Source organism: Barbatula barbatula, assembly GCF_947034865.1.
Source record: "Barbatula barbatula genome assembly, chromosome: 5".
NCBI classification, from domain to species: Eukaryota; Metazoa; Chordata; class Actinopteri; order Cypriniformes; family Nemacheilidae; genus Barbatula; species Barbatula barbatula.
The window spans coordinates 13,378,094-13,389,306 of record NC_136769.1 but is presented as its reverse complement, the minus strand read 5'-3'; the positions used below and the strand labels follow the sequence as shown (position 1 = coordinate 13,389,306).

General features: G+C 38.7%; 2 protein-coding genes across 3 annotated transcripts; one reads left to right on the top strand and one right to left on the bottom strand.

Annotated features, from left to right (window-relative positions):
- Window positions 1-303: 303 nt before the first annotated feature.
- Window positions 304-4,718, top strand: gtf2f1 (general transcription factor IIF, polypeptide 1). The gene is made up of 14 exons (XM_079457370.1): window positions 304-547; window positions 790-844; window positions 1,050-1,096; window positions 1,201-1,273; window positions 1,374-1,567; window positions 1,862-2,032; window positions 2,145-2,341; window positions 2,486-2,639; window positions 2,732-2,790; window positions 2,871-3,002; window positions 3,108-3,178; window positions 3,313-3,454; window positions 3,626-3,758; window positions 3,863-4,718. The coding sequence occupies exons 2-14, from the start codon at window positions 833-835 to the stop codon at window positions 4,065-4,067; spliced, it is 1,590 nt and encodes a 529-aa protein (XP_079313496.1). The 5' UTR covers window positions 304-547; window positions 790-832; the 3' UTR covers window positions 4,068-4,718.
- On the bottom strand, window positions 4,314-6,400 carry alkbh7 (alkB homolog 7). Of its 2 annotated transcripts, XM_079457372.1 has the most exons (4): window positions 5,973-6,400; window positions 5,390-5,563; window positions 5,187-5,311; window positions 4,314-5,041 (listed from the first exon to the last, which is right to left on the bottom strand). In XM_079457372.1, exons 1-4 carry the CDS (start codon window positions 6,255-6,257, stop codon window positions 4,921-4,923), a joined length of 705 nt encoding a protein of 234 aa, XP_079313498.1. In that variant the 5' UTR covers window positions 6,258-6,400; the 3' UTR covers window positions 4,314-4,920. The 2 variants fall into 2 exon arrangements, with proteins under 2 accessions (XP_079313498.1, XP_079313497.1); XM_079457371.1 differs by having other exon boundaries at window positions 4,697-5,041; window positions 5,187-5,563; window positions 5,973-6,351.
- Between the last annotated feature and the right edge of the window lie 4,813 nt (window positions 6,401-11,213).

Genomic DNA, 11,213 nt, shown 5'->3' with positions numbered 1-11,213 from the left:
CAACAAGGATTTATAAAATCATGGGCACAAATTAAAAACGTCGTAGTAATTAATACAACTAGAACACGAATTCTAAATTCGTGGGAATTAGTCTTTAATTGATAGTTAGCTCTCACTTTGGCTATGTAAACTTTGCTTCGTTTAAACGGAATATAATACAAGTTAATTGAATATCGGTACTCGCAGTCTGATTGTCCATGTCGTTCGTCTCGAATTAGTTTCTGGTGATCATCCAGTTCGGCAGGTGGCGCTGTCACAAAAAAAACTAGACTCCTAAGTATGACTTCCAGAACAGTAGATGGCGCTAAATGTCCTTGTAAAGAACAGCACGCATAGCACGAAGAAGAGTATAGTTGTGAATGGTGGATTGCTTTCACGCTTTCTTTAGTTCGGTGCATATACATTTAATTCTTTAAGAATTGAATTCAGTATATATTTTTTTCTTAGTACTCAAATTATAGCACGGTGACGTTTGCTGGACGACGTCGTTTAAGGTTTTAGCATTGACAACGAGGCATTTAGCCGATTAACGTTAACTAAAGCCGAGGTAACGTTTAAACGATTTAAGATGCTAAAAAGTAAAATGCTGCTCAAATGCTGTTCATTACTATATATCTGTTTAACTCATTTTCTGACTAGGCTTTAAAGTAAAAAGGAATCACGTTACGTAAAAAAAGAACAGCAGAGATTAAATCGCACATAATAAGGCTTGAGAGAAAATGAGTCGTCACGTTGTTGTTGTTCAAATGGTGTTCATTTTTTTACCGTGTTATGATTGTTTATTTTCAGCAATTAATCTTTGTGGGCTTAAGCGGGCTAATAAACTACAGTGATGACGTCGTTGGTAAGTTTGCCAAAGCATTTTCATCTAAAGTCATGATATGTGAATGCGTTATGAGGTCCAGTTCTGGTTTGGTTGAAATGTATAGTTTAAAGTAAAAAGGAACATTTTTCATTTTAAAACTGATAAAGCACTTCTTTCTATACTGCCATACGATTTAGCATTTCAAAAAAGCACACGAACAAAGTTTTTATCTTGCTGTTTACAGGGAAGTAGTAGTTCATCCACAACGGAGTATACTGTACGAGTCCCTAAGTATGAATTACTTTCATATTTCACATTTTGTTCAGTGCAATTCCTTAAAAGTAATTGTTGTCAAGATATGGATTATAACCTGATATGGGTCTTCTTTCTAACAGAAACACCAATAAAAAATACAATTTAATGGCTTTCAATGCTGGTGACAAAGTCAGTTGTTCCACATGGACTCAGGTACGTGCGATCACTGTATAAGTATACTCAGACATGCATGATTTTGCTTTATCTTTTTCCTATAAATATCTTTGCCTATCTGTCTGTATTTTGTATTTAGGCCCGTATGGAGCGGGACATGAGTAATAGGCGGATATACGGAGATGAGGAGGGTCAGGAGGGGGCAGCAGGCAGTGAGTTTGGAAAGAAACAGAGAGAGGAGGCACGGAGGAAGAAGTACGGCATTGTTACTAAGGAGTTCAAAGTTGAGGACCAGCCCTGGATCCTTAAAGTGAATGGCAAGGCAGGAAAAAGGTACTGTACAAAGTCATTGCCGTTTTTGTTCTCTTGTATAGCTTATGCTTGGTAAAGTCATAAAAACAGTGTGTGTTTCCAAGAAAAATGTCATGTATTGTTATAGCAAAACTTGACTTTACAATACACAAACAAGATTAAATAATGTATTATTACATGTTAATTGCATTTAAATATATATAACAATTATAAATAATATAAATAATAATTATGTATTTTATTTTGTTATACATTAAACTTGTTTCCAAATATGGATACTTGACTTCGCCTATATTGCTCATCTCGTTCATTCAGATTCAAGGGTCTGAAAAAAGGTGGAGTCACAGAAAATGCTTCGTACTACATCTTCACGCAGTCTGCTGACGGTGCCTTTGAGGCGTTTCCCGTGCATGCCTGGTACAACTTCACACCACAGGCCAAGCACCGTACACTCACAGCCGAGGAGGCAGAGGAAGAGTGGGGCAGGTTAGAGCAGTTTTAGGAGATCGTGTTGAAATCAAAGTCAAAAATAATTTCCTAAAGGGCATATTTGAATATGTTAGATCAAACTTAATTTTTACATTTCATGTTCCTTCAGGAGAAACAAAGTGGTTAACCACTTCAGTATCATGCTTCAGCGTCGTCTCCGTGAGCCAGAGCGAGGAGACCTGGATGAGGACGAGGGAGAGAAAGGGGGAAAGAAAAAGAAAAAGAAGGGAGGAGACCTGCGCATACATGACTTGGAGGATGACTTGGACATGAGCAGCGACGACAGCGAGGGCAGCATGGGAGAGGGTGAGCTTAATGAGCAATAGCATGTACACAACAACAAGACTTGTGTGTTCTATGTTGTGTGCTGCCTTTCTCTTCCTGTGTGACTGCCTGTGAGAGAAACCGTAGTGTCAGATTTTCTGAGCAGCATGTATTCTTTCAATGCAGACGGTGACGGGAAATCAAAGGCCAAGAAAGAAAAGGGTCCTAAAGGCAAGGGAAAGAAGAAGAAGAAAAAGGGCAGTGATCTAGAAGGAATTGAGGACAGTGATGATGGGGACTTTGAGGGATTGGAAGTGGACTACATGTCGGATGAGAGCAGGTGACGTAAAGAACAGTTACTATTGGTACATACAAACAGAATGTTATCAAAAAACATATTTCATGGTTTCTGAAACTCTTTCTTTGGCTTAGCTCTGAAGACGAGGAGCCAGAGAAGACCAAGCCAAATAAAGGAGAAGATGTACCTAAAGGTAAGTAGCCAGCCTGATTTTAAAGACATTTTTGAACTTTCTCTAATAGTAATATTTAATGAGCTCTTGTTTTTTTTCAGGGATTGATGAAGCTTCAGATAGTGAGGAGGAGAGCGAGGAGGAGAACAAGAATGAGGAAGAAGCCAAGGAGGAAGAAGAGGAGGAGGATGGGAAGAAGACACCAGTGCAGGTGGAAAAGAAGAAAAAGAAAGGTAAGAGCAGCAACATTGCCTTTCATAAGGATTATTTTGTGGTTATGTTCTGTAAACGTGAAACTTACAGGTAATGTAAACAAAACATGATTTATGTTGTTTCAGACAGTAGTGGTGAATCAGACAGCTCAGAGGACAGTGATATTGATGGAGAGGCGGCTTCAGCATTGTTCATGGTGGTAATGGCCTATATCTGTGTGTGTGTGTGTGTGTGTGTGTGTGTGTGTGTATGAGAGAGAGTGAAATTGTTTTGAGACTACATGTTAAATGTGAATATGGTACAGTCCTTTTTCTATGTACCCGCTCTCAGAAGAAACGCACACCTCCCAAGCGAGGGGGCGGCCGTGGCTCGGCAGGCAGTTCAAGAACAGGAAGTCGACCTGGGACACCTTCTATTGACAATGCTGCCACTTCCAATACTCTCCGTGCCGCTGCCAACAAACTGGAGCAGGGTACATTAAAAACACTGCAGTTCTGCATATTGAATTGTCCACAACAATACTGCACCACTTCTGTGCTTTCTTCGCTAATTATATTATACATGTATGCAAGCTTTCCATTTCTCTGTGGATGTTTTTCGTTGCTCCAGGTCTAGTCATTCTAAGTCTCAATTTCTGTCTCAGGTAAGCGGCAGACTACCGTGCCCAGCTCAGAGACTCCAGCTGCTAAGAGATTGAAGATGGAGCCCAGTCCACAGAGCTCTTCAGGAAAGACTACTCCACAGCCCGCATCAGGGAAATCCACCCCCATCTCCAGGTACCGTCTCTATTTCCTATCTCTTGTTACAACCTTTGTAGTTGATGTTCTCTGTCTTGCATATTTCAGGTAGAAATAATACCCATTTCCTCTCTCTTTTACAGTGATGTGCAACTGACAGAGGATGCTGTACGGAGGTATCTCATCAGAAAGCCCATGACCACTAAAGACCTGCTGAAGAAGTTCCAGACTAAGCGTACAGGCCTAAGCAGTGAGCAGACAGTCAATGTACTTGCTCAGATCTTAAAGAGGTTGAACCCTGAGAGGAAGAACATTAACGACAAGATGCACTTCTACCTCACAGAATAAGCTCAGCAGAGGAGAGGAGTGTCACTGACTACAGCTGTTAAAGCTTATCACCAACAGCCTCTCCTTTAAGAATACAGTTAGTTTAAGACCTGCTTGATCAACAGTCACCTTTCTTGCTGTCAATTAGAGTTTTCCACGCAGCGATTGTAATAGTATTTCTTGAATTCTGTAACTTTGTTACAGAGGAGAAGTGCACAGAAGACAAAGGAAATGGTAACAGAGCGAGTAGAACTCTGTATACAGAAACAAAAAGTTTGGAAAATTAAGACAATTTAATGGCTCTTAGTGATGAGCATTGGTAATTGAATATCACGGAGAAACACAATAGTCTCTCAGCAAAACCTGTTGAATTTTGAGCGGGACACAGGGAATGCAAGTTCAGGGAGTGGGTGGCTTTAATTAAAATATCTTATTTTTTTTAAACGAGGTTTAACAGCATTTCCACACATACTTTCCTACAGTGCATTTAAAATTCTGTATAAAATGTACCAGCTCATTTGCTCATGTTTCCCTTTAGTATTAAATTCAGTTTGTTGTGAAAAGATCTAAGTATTGTTCATTTGTATTCGGTAAAACATGTTTTTTCTTGGAAAAGGGCCCACAGTAGATGATTATAAAAACATGTATTAATCGATAAAGAAAAACTGTTTTACTCAGTCTTCATTATTTTGAATAGAGTAAATAATATAAATATCATTTATTGTATTGCAGTAGTGTGTTGTGACCACACATTTTAGTGAGCCTGATTTAATCAAGCAAAGATAACAAATGTCTTCACTATTTGTTTTTTGGAGAATTGTTGCCAACAGTAGTTACTAAATCTCCAAAAAAGAAGCAATCCAGTCCCTAGCTTTTAATCTGGTAGGTTTCGACAGATCACAGAAATGCGGCGATGACGAGGAACTTTCTGTCCAGAGAAAAAGGACTCCTCATCTTTTAGGATTTCATGTGTGTATTTAAACCTAGCATCATCCCTGTTGAAAAGAAAAATTAAATTAGTGAACATTTAATTACACTAAGTGGTTTGTATAAAGTTCTCAAAGTGGGCTGCTGCCCTCCAGTACAGAGTGGCTACAATTTCGTTTAAAGTACAGTTAATTATGAGAGAAAATCATATACCTCAATATATAAAGTGAGCGACGACTTAAAAGCAATTTCACCCACTCGGCAGAGTTATTCTCAGGAACCAGCCGCATAATACTATCAGACAACAGGCTCAGTCCTGCAATGGTGCTTCCACAAAACTGAAACGAGACAAAAACAGACATGAAGAACAGCAATACTGTGCAAACAACACATAAAACTGTGGATGAAAGGCAGACCTTCACACTGTCGACATGGGGTTTGATATAGCCTGCTTTGTCCAGGTCCAGAACGTGAACGGGTCCAAGAAGTGAACTGCCCTTAGGAAATGCCACTTCTCTGACCCGCCTTAAGACGCCTTCACAAACATCTCCCCACTGAAGACGCTCTGTTTCTCTGAAGCCGTGGATGGCCTGGACGGCAATGACAAGGTAGATAAAGGGTATGTCAGGATGCCTGATCTTTTACTCTTGCTAAAAGCTGCTTATTTATTCAGTTAGCTAAACCCAAGCTGCTGTGCTATTTATGCCCAACCAGTGGAATACAATGGAATTGCAAAAACGGTGATGGTTTCCTAAACACTTTCATTGGTCAGACAATCTTATTGCCCAGCCTATTGGGAGAAATCTGCCTTTAAGATTTCTGATTGGTCATTATTCGCAAGGCAGTCTGATTCTTCATTTCCTTTTAATTTCTTGGCACCCCTAAATGGATAACAGCAGCACTATGGTTCTCCGTAAATTAGGATTTATAACAGTGCTAATACTTTCTACATCATAGTAGCTATGGCATGTTACGAAAACACAAATACGTGCTACTTACATCATCCCAGTGGTCAAACTCGTATCGTTTTTTCCTAAGTCCTGGTTCTAGTTCTTTAAAAAGGGCATTCTCCTCTTCCTCGTTAATGAAGTTCTGTCGAACTTCAACCAGTCTGCGCACTGTGGAGAAAATCTCCTGCGACGAGGCGCAAAACCATTGACACTCCAGTCCTGTGGACCGCGGGCCTTTTCTGAGCGGTGAGCTGTCTGACGTAAACCTATACACTAAAATGCGCTGGAAATATGCCCTCTGGGCTTGTTTGGCTGCTTTGGCAAGTAGTTTCATTCTGTCGTAGACAAAAGGGTGTGACACCTTAAAACAGTGAGGATCTCCACAATAAAAGAAAGTTTATTCCCGGTGACATGCTGTCATTGACAAGGCGCCATTTTGAAATCGCAAAGAGTTCTGGGACTTGACGTTTTTGATTCAGTCCCTTCCCGTCTTGCAAATAGATAAATTGGCACATGATGGAAGGCCATTTATTTTTCGAACGATGATAGAAACCCTCCTTAACATTTGATGGAAAATAAATCGTGTGAATGCCTTTTTCGTTTATACTATATATTGGTTTTTGTAGTAAAGCCAATCTACTGCGATGATAAATTGTCTGTGAAATGCATATATTCATGTAATAAAGGCGTGTTTACACTTGGGATATTTTTAAGGCCCATATTCAAATAATAGTATAAATACAACTAAATGACAAACGCTGTGCAACAACAATACCGCTTCTTAACACCAGGGAGCACTGCAAGACCATTGCTTTTTATATGGGGACTAGTAATGTTACAATATGTCCACAACATTGTTATATTTAATAATTAATTGTACTTTTCTTTACCCATTTTGCACCAACTAAAACCACGCTTGTTTAAAGACTCTGGTTCTATTATTGCGTTTTTGAGGAGTGTTTAATGTAAAATAATTATATTTTTCCATGTTAAGGTTTGTAATATTTTCTTGATGCTTTCTTTATGATTGCTTGCCCAGAATTGTGGCGCTGTTCCTTTATCGCTCTCTCTCTTTCTCTCTCTGTATCTCTTTTTTTACACGCATACAACCACACAGACCACATTGACTGGTTTCCCTCATCAATTAGCCTCAAAGACTGTAATGAAGGTAATTATTTGTAATTGTAATGGTCAGACAGCAATGTTTGTGGCAGTAAGAGGGCATTAAGCAGTCTGTAAGTCAGTGAGATTTATAGGCAGTAAGACGTTGAGTGCTGATACATGGCTCTGGGGAATGTGCCAAATATCCAGGCTACTGCAAACATTACAATTTTGCAAAGACGGAAACTCCAAACATACACATTTGTTTGTTTTTAACAACCATTTTTAACCAACATTTTACAACAGGTAAACACTACTTTACACATTTTCTCAAATGTCATGTTGTTACATAACATTTAGAATAGTCAAGGTACTTTCAATAGAGCCTTTTTTTTCTAAATGACATTTTTATTTGTTGTAACTTTATGTTGATTTTCTCGAAAATAAAGATTTTAGCTAAATTCCTCTCACAGATTTGAACATGTAAGTTGTTTTGTCTGCAAGAATTTGCATGAGGGGAAATCTAAGGCATGTAAGGTGATTGAGGTGGTTTTCTTTGTTCACATCACACAACAAGAACATTTACACACTCACAAACAACAACATATTTTTCTAACTCCCCGAAAGGCAAGGCTGGCTTCTCTCCAAGCCTGTTTTACTACAACCGTCTTTTCTCAATGGGCTTCATGATTGACAGCAGCTGATCTAAGGAACACAGGAAATCGTTTTCGTCGTTCACAGCATTTTTCAAGTGACTATTTATTGCCCAATTGATTGTAATGTAAATATAGACTTAGAAATGAGTTTGATTACCTGCTCGTCCACAGTAGAAAAAGAGAGGTACAAAACAAAGAGGTTGTTGTCGCAAAAACGTGCTATGGTGTGTACCCAATATGTAGAAACTGTGTTATAAAGTGTGTAAATTAAATGTTGCTATAAGGAAAACAGTGGGAGTTAATAAGTAAATGTTAATATTATTCAAACACACAGACTTTTTTCTTTCATGAAACGCTTGTCCTTTAGATGTATGTTTGCAGGAGGGTGTATAGACTGATACGGAAGTTTGGTCCCTGGATTTCTACTCTGCATTGAAGCCTTTAATAATTTTACACTGTTTAAAAATGTATTGTATCTACACCAGGCGATTCCTTGCATAATAAAACACAATGTCCCACTTTATGCTTCAGTAGACTCTATATAACAGCATTATATATGCCAATATAATAATCTTTTGATATCTTGATAGTTTTGCTTTTTGATAGGTTTGTTTAGTTATAGTTTTAAATATTGAGTGTATTGATAACTGATTATTTCTCTGTAGTTTTTTACCTGTTTCTCTTTTATTTCTTATTGTATTTAACATGTATACACTGGGGTCAGACATTGGTGGCTGCCTGTTCTTGTCACCAGCAGTATTCATATCTAGAAAATAAAGGTTAAATCAGGAACAAGGAACCTGTTATATGTGATGTTTATGAATTATTCAGCTTTATGAGTCACTGGGTTCAGCTTCTGCTGCAAATGCACAGTAACATAACCTCTAAATTCTTCATCTGCCCTGTGCGAATGTGACATTATGATTTGTTAAGAGACTTTCACAGTTACACGGCAGTTCAAAGTCTCATCGATTTCGTTTAGTGACGTGTGCTTTCTCTGTAATGCTGTGTTAGATTAGTCTGCTATGCTTTAATAATGCACCGAGGGAGGGGCAGTGTATAAGAGCCTCTGACATTCAAAAGCAATCGCCCTGTGAACTCCAGCTGTGTGACAAGGCTGACACACTAGGACTACAGCACACATCAGTGGCCTTGTTCATAATCAATACCTGCACATATACAATATCCAAAAACATTTCATTTAATTGATTTATGTTTAAATATAAATGTTTATATGCTTACTGGCTGTAATCTCTTTTCTTATCTCCAGTAGGTTTTATATCTTCATTGTAATTAAGATTGTACCTTTAGACTTTGTTATTGTTTGTCTTTAAATCCACAGTACTTTATACATGGGGTGAAAGGAAAAGCAGAATGTAGCCCTTTATGTGATATACAAAGTGTGCTTTTCTTTAAAAAGTGCAAAATAACATCTGTACAAGATTCCTGTAGAGGCAGCTGTCAGTTCTAAACATGATGATGAATATGTCTTGATGAGACTTTTTATGGGGTAGGAGCTACTAAAATACATTGAGTAGGAGAGTCACTGTAGTGACAACAAAAATGTTATTTGTAAGGAAGTTGTATAGACGGATTAATTTAGACATCCTCTTTATATATAAAATATATAGACAACAAAGCATGCGATAATAATGATACAGAAATATACAAACAAACAATACAAAAATTACATGTCCACGTGCCAACATGGCCGTAGGGTTTGGAAATTGGTGAGGTCCCGGGTGTGGTGTCCATAATTATGCCTAATATTACTAATACATTCTATAAATGATTCAACTTTAATCAATATAATAATTAATAAAGTAAACAAATTATAAACTAATATCTTGTGGCGGTTGTCCAGGGCAACTTGCTCTACTTGCGTCGGGCGAGCCTCGAACCATCGTCGATCCAGACTCCAGAATGAAGTCGGTTTAACGTTAGTCACTCAGCATTTTCACTTATGCTTCACTAAAATGTTCCCGTATGTAACTCTTCACTATTTGAACTTAATAAAGCGTGTCATTCCGTGAAAAACGCTGTCTGAGACTGCACACGCACCACAACTCTTTCAAACGTATGACACCACCAGCCAACCGCATCAGGTGAAATGGATCCACCTTTTACATCACGGCCAATAAACAACTTTGTTAACTTTATAGACTGGACTATGTAACACAGAAGAGTTTTAAACTGCTGATCATTCATTGAGAGCTTCACATTTTATTTTGGACAATGAAAAAAATACCGAGATTCGGACCTGCAATTTTATTTTAAACATTTTTATGTATTTTTTAAATTCTGTAAATGTAAAAACACAGAACTAGACTTTAAATGTACAGGTTGATTGTAAAATGACATGCAAAACATGTCATTTTGATTTACAAAAACACGTTTCTTCTGGTGCCCCAGCGCTATTAAATATTACCCTTTTGTTTCTATATTTATGTTGTTTGCTGCAATTTGTCTAAGAATACCAGTTTGTAGAATTCAGGACCATGGACAGCTTGGCGCGCTTCTGCATTGGATCGGTGCTGTAACCAAACCAGCTAAACTTTGTGAAAGAAAACCACGAATCAAACTATGGAGTGGCCAAATACCATTTGTAAAGGACGAAATTAATAAGGGCATTAGGCGCGGACTATCTGTTTGCATTAGCATTAGTAAAAATCTGTAGGCCTACTGTAATGATTAGCCAACTCTTCCATTTGCAAATTGCAGTTAATCTCGCGAGGTTAATTTCACTACCGCCTCTATAGCTACCATGTTTACCCAAACCGTCAGAGCATTCACTTTCCTGCCGCTTAATCTGATTGTTCAGAGAAACATGAGAAATTTGCCTGTCAGTCGCTGTTGATCTGTTGACTGATCACACGCGCACTGGTTAAGATTGTGACCATGTTTCTGCGCAAGATCAAGGGATGAGCCCATTTGTAGAGGACCCTTAAATTATGCGTTTCTTGTCAATGTTAAACTCGCCATATGAAATTTAGTCAATCCAAACTACAAATGTTAGAGAAGCACTTACAATTCTCGTGAAACTATACACAACGGCATTGGGATTAGGCTCTTGTAGGTGGACCCATGCTGTAAAGCATCCTCTTCTGATCACCGCTTCCTGTGATATCGGATAGGTGAGCACTGTTAGGTCGCACGACTCTATCGATTACTGCCACTCTTTTGCTCTTAAATGAAACTAGGCATACTTTTATTAACAATATGCCACCGAAAATTGTCGGTATAGGCTAGTGTTGTATTAGTAATTTATTACACTCTGCATAAAGACTCGTAAAGGTGGGTGTGTTGGTGGAGATGGAGGATTGTCAGATGTAGCTGTAGCCTACTGATGGGAAATCTCCGTCTATTAATTCCGAAATGTCTGCTGCTAAGAATAGCCCCTCGGTCCTCGCCCTGCGTGCCCTCGCAAAGCGGAGCCGTTCCCGAGAGACGCGTGTTCGAATGCGCAGCTGTCCACTGGGCACATACAGTCCGTCCTGGCAACGCGCTCATCTCTAAAAACGATCAACCCCGAC